Source organism: Sycon ciliatum, chromosome 3 (assembly GCF_964019385.1).
Source record: "Sycon ciliatum chromosome 3, ocSycCili1.1, whole genome shotgun sequence".
In the NCBI taxonomy this organism is placed as follows: domain Eukaryota; kingdom Metazoa; phylum Porifera; class Calcarea; order Leucosolenida; family Sycettidae; genus Sycon; species Sycon ciliatum.
In genome coordinates, this window is record NC_088645.1 from 19,653,227 (window position 1) to 19,662,923 (window position 9,697).

At 44.4% G+C, this 9,697-nt stretch overlaps 1 protein-coding gene across 1 annotated transcript; it reads left to right on the top strand.

The window, feature by feature from the left end:
* Nucleotides 1–4,066: 4,066 nt before the first annotated feature.
* On the top strand, nucleotides 4,067–7,442 carry LOC135812547 (mucin-5AC-like). Its single transcript, XM_065325877.1, has 3 exons — nucleotides 4,067–4,080; nucleotides 4,435–4,902; nucleotides 5,359–7,442. Exons 2-3 carry the CDS (start codon nucleotides 4,698–4,700, stop codon nucleotides 6,852–6,854), a joined length of 1,701 nt encoding a protein of 566 aa, XP_065181949.1. The 5' UTR covers nucleotides 4,067–4,080; nucleotides 4,435–4,697; the 3' UTR covers nucleotides 6,855–7,442.
* The last annotated feature ends 2,255 nt before the right edge of the window (nucleotides 7,443–9,697 follow it).

Genomic DNA, 9,697 nt, shown 5'->3' on the forward strand with positions numbered 1-9,697 from the left:
TTTCAAGATTCCAAAACCGTTCCAAGTCAAATTCTTTCGGTGCACATGCTTCTGCCGCAAATAACGAGAGCGCCTCGTGGCACATTAGTGTGTGATCATCATTTCCGTTCGACTTCACCTTGCCTGCCACCAAAAACCCAAGAGTGGAATCGATCAAAATGAGACCATCTGGGTATTCCAATCTTTCGCTGCCAACAAATTGAAAGTATTGGTCAGCTCCAATTAAGATATCAATAGGCATTGCTTCAAACGTATTGCATAGAGGCTCCGCTAAGATAAGTTTCTGTAAGCTAGAGTGCTTTGCTGTGCTCAAAGGTACTTTCTGTAGTGGACACGAAATGTTGTTGATAACATTTGCCTGTATGGAAGCTTATTCACCATTCTTCTGCTTGATGTGCAAATTGACTACAGGGTATTCCTTTACCGATCTGTGTGTTGCACCAAAGGTTGAAAGTGAAATTCTGTCACTTCCCTCTTGTTTGAGCGCCAATGCTTTGTTGACATTCTTACTGACGTATGTTCTCGATGAACCCGTGTCAAACAAGATCCTTACAGTCTGTGACCTGTTGCCTTCCTCATTTTGTTGTAGTAGTCAAAGCAGTTAGCATTAGAACCCTGTGCCCTTGTGTGTGAGAAACCATTGCCTGATCTTGCGTTGGTTCAAATTACTCTGCCATTGCGTTTAATGTGTGTGCCTGTTTTGTCCATCACCACGATGCTTTCCATCATTATTTCGCTCTTCATTTGACTTGAACTTCTGTGGACACAGACTTCTGTGGTGGGACTTGCGTTTGCAATGGTAGCATGTTCTAGCATTCATGCCAGCTCTTGCTCCGTGTCCCGCTTTCAGACAGATGTAGCATTTCATACCCAGCCGTGTTTTCCGTTCATCTAGCGATTTGTACTTTTGACATTCATCAGAGTAATGCTTTCCATCACAATACATACATTTGATATTACGAGCTACACCATCACCCGAAAGTAGAGACTGCCCTGTTGATAGTATCTTCATTGAGTGATTGGTGTGTTGCCATGATTGTTGACCTTTGCATGCGGCTGGTCCTTCTACTTTCTCTTTTGCCTTTAGTAAGTGCGATAGTGCCAACCGCGACTCACTAATAGTCCATTTATCGTTCTGTTTGGTGAGCTCAAGTTGTAATTTCACATCACTCGGGAGCTTGCTTAAGATTATTGTAATGAACACCTTTTGCGACACATCCTCATCATGTGCTTCAAGGCTCCTGCGGAGCACTTCAATTTTGTCAACACAAGACCTCAAACTTTCGATTTTTTTGGTGCAGGCCGACATATCCATTAAAGCAGTGTAGTGGGCCGCCACCTTAGCTTGCTTACTCCCGAATCTCTTCTCAAGCAGATCCCTGGCAACTTCATAATTTGCATTACAAATTCTTAAACCTTTCAGCACGTCTTGTGCTTTCCCTCCCACACATCCACGGAGATAGTTCAACTTTTCAACTGGTGACAAGGAGGAGTTGCCATGAATAGTAGCATCGAAAATGTTCCAAAACTCTTGGAACTCCATTATGTTCCCATCAAAATGCTTTATCTCCAATTTGGGTAACTGGCAGTTGCCTGGGTCTTCGATTCGGTTCTAGTATCCCGCTCTACCAAGGGTATAGTATCCCGCTCTACCAATCTTTTTAGAAGATTTTGGGTTGACTCTTGGGTGTTAGCTTGCGTCCCAATCAATTTCGTAATCTCAACCAAGGTAGAGTCTGTCTGCATTGTAGGCTGGACGCCTGATGCCACTTCCATTTTTCTCAATTTTCTCTGGAGTTTGAAACCCTTCTCTAGTGTCTCTGTCCATAACCCAGCCTCATCCTCCAAACCATTCTTAATCTCTTTGTTGTCTTTACCCTCTGACTCATATTCCTCCATATTCTGAACAAAATCATTCAAGTTAGCTTCCGTTCTTTCCAACAATTCCTTTAAACCACAAAGAAACGGACTTATCTGGTTGACGGGCTTGGTTCCTGCTAGCAGATCTTCGCCGACTGTCGCCTCCTTCTGCAGCTCTTCGTACAGGAGCTTGAGAACACGCTTGCTAGTCTGGATAGCCGTCGGCAATCTTGTGTCGCCCATTTTCACAACTCAAGCCCCAAAGGGCGAGTCAACCAGGAGCAAGGCTCGGTTGGGAGCAGTGCCGAGGAACTAGGAAGCAGGTTTCGGCACCATGTCATTAACCGGCACAAACCCGCAAGTGCAAAGTTAGGAGATGAGTTGATAACTGATTTATTTGCTCCGACTGAAAGAGAATTTATACGATATTAAAGTGAACGTGGCAGTGCAACATCGTACGGAGCACGCGCACTTCATTATTTTGGGAGAGCAGTATGCAGCAGTTGGGGAAAAAGCGAGCTCTGGCATGGCTGTGTAAACCTAGAGGGTCTGAGGCTACAAACTGTGCATGTGTCAGAACTTGCCGTACAGAGTTCACAGTACAATATTTACAGTATAGACTAAGAGAAAGCTACAGATTGCTGCAGTGCCGAAACATAAACTAAAACATGTAAAATGGCAAAATTAAACTATCTCGCTTCCCGGCATGGATCAATGAAGTCGTGAATAGATGTCGCCCCTGAGCGACTTCAACTGAGAGAAAGTTTCAGTTTCAAGAAGCTGGACATTGTTTTTTCTGTGGAGTCTTCCACAAGAAACACAGAGCAACGCACACGAAGGTGCTTGATGTTTTCAGTACATTCTTGGCGATGAACATATTTACATTGCCATATTTATTCCATTTTCGTCTCAGCACCGTCAACGATGTCCATTTCTGAATCCACAAAGCAAGTGCTGCGTGTATGCTGGATCATTTGAAATCAGTCTCCGCTCTAAGATGGGCATGCAAAAATTACTTGAATGACAATATTCTGAAATAGCTTTTCTAAACGACGACATTAATTTTGTTCTTCAAAGATGTTGAATAGCACAATCTACTAGCCAGAACGTGCTCTCAAAAGAAATTCAATCTGATGCCTGTAAGATATTTGACCACCCTTTGTTTTGGAGAGGAGCCCACACACACACCTGACTCGAGCTACAAGTCGACTACGCGGAGATCGAGATTTCTTGCTCACTTCTGAAATATGTGAATGAAAAAAGTTTGTTGGGCGCGTAAATGCCTCCAGTTGAGTCATAATAATTTTGATTCTGACGTGGATTCTGTGACCGTTCACAGAGAAAGTCGCGGCTGTTTGTGACTGGTTATGGGGATTCAAACTGGTGTGGCACTTTATGACTGCTCTTCGGTGATTTGTGACTGTTTCATTGGTGACGGGGATCGTGATCCGTCATCCAGACGTGACTGCTCACTGAGTCCTACATTTATAAACCAAAAAAAAAACAGATTTATCTCATTACTAGTGTCTGATGATCGTCTAGTGTGTAAAACTCAGAGTAACACCTAGTTATTAATCCTCTATGTCTTGAAACATCAAATCGCGAGACAACAGTGCGCCGGGTGTGCCTCACGTGGTTATGACTTCCAAAACATGCGCAAATCAGCGCTGCCTCCGCAAATTACTCTGGGAAGACTCCTGCTAGACCCCCGCATGAGATACTCCTAGCGGCTAGTACACTCGTGCATTTCTGCCAACAATCACAGGGAAGCGTGTCGCACTGCGATTGGTGAGTCGAAAGACGCTAGCCGTGCGGATTGTAAACAGATGGTGCTTTCTGCTACGTGGGTCACTTCAAGCCACGGGTGTTGCTTCAGTTCTTGGACTAGTGATTGTAAACAGATGGTGCTTTCTGCTACGTGGGTCACTTCAAGCCACGGGTGTTGCTTCAGTTCTTGGACTAGTGATTAGTGTTTTAGACACATTTGTAGAGATATACTGTTCCCCTGCCGTTCTAGAATTGCTCTGCATGACGCAGTCTTGATATTGTCATTTTACTTTGTTGGACGGTAGCAATAATATTACAATAAATAGTTGAGGGTGAGTAACGTAGGCTTTACCCCATCTGTGGATTGGATTGAGAACGATACCAAAGAGACCATCGAGAGTAACATGATTGCCAGGGTTCTTCACGGCACCAGCGCCCTGCTAATCGCTATCAGTAAGTCATGTATGTAGTTCTGGATGACAGTCTAGACTTCTTTAGCTGCTAGGAAAGATAATAATTGTGAACGTTTGGATGCAGATTAGTCGAACAGTGCATAGTGTGCCTCATTAACGCAAGAGAAAGCAAACTTGCCCCAGAAAGATTTCTCTGACTTCTTGGAGTCGCGCAAGATGATCCTCAGTGGAATTGAAAGAGCCAAATGACAAACAAAGGCAAGAAAGAAATTTCGAATGGCCCGTATCAACTAATATTCTGTTTGTCTGTAGCCTAAGACAGTGCTAGGTTCATGTTTAAAGATCGTGCTGCTCACTCGCTACTTTTTCATTATTATTATTATTATGGCTACAGGTCTGTGTTTGTCTCCATCGCTTGGTGCCATATTGCGAAACTGTCAACCAGAAGATGGAAAAATACAAACATATGGCGATACTGTATACGTCCAGCCAGCAAATGATCCTTCAACTCTAAGTGTAAGGGCTGGGGAAAACCTCTACAAGAAGCCGTTCATCTTCACATCACCATGCGATGTATCATTCAAGGCTATTTCTCTTCTGTACTACGGAACATGCTCTGTATCAGTGAGTTATGGAAGCGATGACAGAGTTCTTGATATGCTTCAATTTCCAGATCTGCGGACCCCTAACTGGCATCGTAGAAACGTGAGCTTGACCAATGCGGCTTCCGAATCGCTTCAAGTGATCATGAAAAGCAATAATACGAGCAGGTTCCTGATCACGATTTCCCCTGGTATATCTAATTGTGAATTACATAAAGTCGACCACACAGCAGCAAGAGGATTGATCATCATTGGACAGGGTAAGCAACTGAATTATGGTATTTCCCAACATTTATTTTCCTCAGAACTGCTCAAGGATATCTTTTAAAAATGTGATGTCTGTTTCCGCGATGGACACGAAGTAGATTGAAGGTCAGAGCACAGCCTATCATTCAATAGAGTTGCCTTGGCCCGACATACATGTTAGTTCATTTTGATCTGATATTCTCCTTTCGTTTATTTTCAACTGTATCCTTTCTCTCTCTCTCATCTTGTTTCTCTCTATTTCTCCCACCATCTCTCTACATCTCTCTCTCTCTCTCTCTCTCTCTTCTGTCTTCTCTTGCTCTCTTCAATTATTTGTGCAGCACATATTAATGTGACTTACCAAATATAGCTTATGGTCCTTCGGACTTCTATGACGTGCCTGCATTTTATCTGCAGTCCCCTCGTAAAATAACCTTCAGTCTCCTCTCAATGCTGGGTGTTCTCTGCAGTTATTCCAACGTCTATTTCTGCAAGCACTGTCCCCAGCACTGCTAAACCGACCAAATTAGCTTCTAGCCGTTCCACACAGCAGTCGACTGCCTCTAAAGTACCAACTCCAGTCACGACAGTTACGACCACACGCTTAGTGGCTTCAACTAGCACCAAGGGCACAACAGTTCAGACCACTCCGCTGTTGCAGTCAACTAGCGCAACGGGCAGCTCTATTCCTCAGATCAAGATATCTGCTTCACCAACAGGCAAAATGGAACAGAATGACGGTGACTCGGTTGGATTTAGTTTAGTTACTAGCATTGTTATTCCCCTGGTTTTACTGGCTGTTCTGCTAGGCGTTTTTATTCTGATGTTATTGGCTAGGTCAGGAATCTTTTTCTCTAAGAGCAGTCATCCGTGGATTATTGCTGTTGGTAGATCAACCGGCCCCAAAAATATGCCAGACCCGAGAAATCAGTTTTACCGGAATCGCGATGGTAGTGACTGCGTTGACCAGAGTCCTGCGGCCGAACTGAGGAATCCCGGGTTGTATTCGTCTGTTGGACCTGGGTACGGCAATCCAACCAACCATCCCCAGACACCTCCTGATATAGCCGCTGCTCATTATGACCGTGTTACAGAGAACGAGTCGTACACGTACGCTACCTGTGATGGTGCTGCTCCGATGGGTTATGGAAATACGGAAACGAAGCAGAAAGATGCTGGTGAGCCATACGCTAGTGTGCAGTCAATGTTTGATCAACCAGCACAGGAAGTCAAGTCAAATCCGGCGAACAACGAAACACAGGCAGCTGGATGTGAAAGCTCAGCTCCAACTGTAAGCTACGCAGTTCCTAATAAGCGGAATACAACAGATCTTTGCAGACACTACGAAAAGGCAGAGGAGTGCACGGCTACTAAGCGTGATGAAGCACCCAGCACTACAAATTCAATCGAACACATATGTCGTGCTACGGATGTAACATCACTTAGCGTCTTATCGAAGTCCGCACAATCAGCAGTAAATAACCAGGATAAGTCTATCAATCCAGATGATGTGGAGCGCAAACAACGCCGTGGTCTGAGTGACGCAACAACAGTAGTATGCCGCGATACCACCACCACCACCACCAGCACCAACCCGCAGTCATCTCGCTTATCCCTTCCAGCCACATACACGTCGACACCGGCCGAGTCAGACAGCCAAAGGTGTGTGTCTCCATCTCCAGTCCCAAAGCCTCTGCCATATCGGGTATTCAAAGTATTGAAGGACAGCCAGTGCGATTACATGAACCCACAGGACACAGTCTCCAGTCAAGGGGCTGACCAGCCTAATACAGACACAGATCCTAACATATATGCAGAACCAGCCACCTCCCTGAGCGATGATATATTGTGCAACGCATCCACCCTTGGCAAAAGAGATGAGGTGGGTGGTATCTGCACTGTGCCGCTTGATCTTCCTGATCCTTCTGCCATTTATGCTGTGCCACAGAAAAACTGTGAAACATGAAGTATGTTCATCTTTTCAGATCGCAATCGCTTGCTTCTCACCATTTATCATCATTTCCTGTCCAGGATTAAAATTATTGTTGTCCGTGCAGACGACTTCCAAAATCAATCATTTGTTTCCACGCTTTGTTTCTAAGTCGAATTTCGGAATTACATCAAGTGAAATTATTCACAGAATCTGCACGAACATATCCCCAACCCTGTAACGTTCTATTGGACTATCCGTATCCGCACCGTACCACCCGATTCTACCTATTTTTTCTCTTTTACGTTTACTTTATACCAGGCGTGGGCCATCCCCTGTACATAGGTGCCATCATTTTTCTTTGTTTCTTTACGGTTGCACTTTTTGTAGCTCCATTTTATCTGAAAAAAATGTCATGCACCTAAACAAAAAAGATTCTATCTATTTTGCATGTAACGCAGGTGATATTTTTTAATCGATTATTTACTATCACAACCGCCCGCTCTGTCTACTCTGACAATACTGCTAGCCTGTCAGTTGTTTTAATTCGTTATAATAATATCTGAATGAAGTTGAGGACTTTGTGTTGCCTTCAATGTTACAATTCATACTTGTATACTTTCAGTTTCTCTCCCCTCTCCTCTCACCCAAGCCATTCTGCATAAGCGAAGCTGTTGACGCAGCATACTGCTGCTACACTTCAACGCGGGAATGCGTATAACGAGAGAGCTTGAAAGCTCAGGGCCCTGCGCTATGTTGTGTTGCCTAGCTCCTCGTGCATGTTGATAGAACTGATGGAAATGCTTTTTCCTTTGATTAGCTACATCATTGTATGGCAAAAACGTTTGAATGAGATACTGAAGTAACGTCTTCTGCATAGCTATGGGACCGGCGCTGACTCTGCCGATCACGGGCGTTCTGGAGTCGACGGGATGTCTGTCCTGACGTTTCCTGGGACCGGCGCTGACTCTGCCGATCACGGGAGTTTATCTTCTTCTTATTATTATACTGACGGCAACTAACATCCATTCTGATTGCATTTACTCGTCTCCCTACTTCGAAGTTCTTTCCAGAAAATCTCCCCATACAGCAGGGAGTCGTTTACATAATATGACTACCTGCTATACATTTACATGACTGTATAAACGTTATAATTATTATGCTATCCGCCTACATGCGATTCCCGGGCTGGTCGACAGGCGGCCCAGCCAGCCTGCTAGTGGGATCTCGGCCTCGCACACAAATCCAGACAAAATGTTACTGCACTGAATGCATTCCCCCCATACACTTCGCATATATACTCATTCTCTTGTTGGTACCGTACTCTTGATGGTACGGGACAGGTACGGGATAGCGCTAGGCATGTCGATGGCACAAACAAACAAAAATATTGTGGCCAGCTGTCTTTGCTGGTACGGCACAGTATGGGACAGATACGGGATAGCGCCAGGCGTGACACAAACAAACAAACAAACAAACACACAAACACACAAATACCAAACGAGAGAGCTTGGAAGCTCAGGGCCCTACGCTATGCTTTTATGCTTTTTTGCCTTGCTCATCGTACATGTTATAAGAACTGAGGCAAAAGTATTTGCAGAATTTATTGCGGATTGTTATTTCTCTAATAATCATCTACTTTTGGTTTGCTTCTTCTTTTCTTTTTATCTCCTTATACTGTAAATCAACAAATTTTGGCCGATGAGATATAGAAACCTTTCTATTAAAGAGGTTAAGATGCACGTTATTTCTGACGTGACGCGCAATTTCACGTCAAATTTGAAATCGTTCGGGATTTTTGCTCTCAAATGAATCAATTGCTCAATCATGCATCATTTGCCTATGACAAATTTTGGCCTGCGATTTACTTTGGCCGCTTGGTACCAAGCGGCGAAATCAGCGAAATTAAATCGCAAGCGAAAATTAGTTGATTTTAATACAGTAATCGGATTTTCTGGCCTTTTTGAAGTAATACATGTACATTGACCTGTTGAGCCAATGACGACGCCTAATGCATGGTTGCCTGTGGAGCACATTACATAACTTAGCAGTCTCCTAAAATACGTATCCTGTCCGACGGCAAAAGAGTCTGCAGATTTAGTTTTTCTGCGCGTCGACCGGATGTCTGCGACGCGAAAGTTCAGCTCGCGTTATTTGGCTCGCACGTCGAAAAATCAACGCAAGTGACCTGCTGCTCACGTGGAAATTTGGACATTACATAACTTTACAGCCTCCTATAATACGTATCTGGCAAAAGACGCTGCAGTTTTAGTTTTTCTGCGCGTCGACGGAATATCTGTCCTGACGTTCACTGGGACCGGCTTAGACTCTGCCGATCACGGGCGTTCTGGACTCGACGGGATGTCTGTCCTGACGTTTCCTGGGACCGGCGCTGAATCGCTCGTTCACGCTTATTTTGGAGACGACGGGATCTCTCTTCCAAAGTACATGTATGTTAATGCGGACGCATCCTATCACCTATTCGGCGTCTATTCTAATTTAATTTCCTCCTCGTCTCCCTATTTCTTTCCAAATCTCTCTCTACATCAGGGAGTCGTATACATAATACGACGAATATTGGTACGTTACAGGACAGATACAGGAGCCCGCAAATATTGTGGACAGCTGTTATGTACAATCCTGTAGAGCCTTTGTAGTCACAGATACGGGACAGATACGGGACAGCTACGGGATAGCTCCAGCCGTGATACAAACAAACAAACAAACAAACAAACAAACACCAAATTAAAGCTGTGTGGACCCTGGCTAGCGCCAGACGTTACTGAAGTAACGTCTTCTGCATAGCTACGGGAATTAAAGCTGTGTGGACCCTGGCTAGCGCCAGACGTTACTGAAGTAACGTCTTCTGCATAGCTACG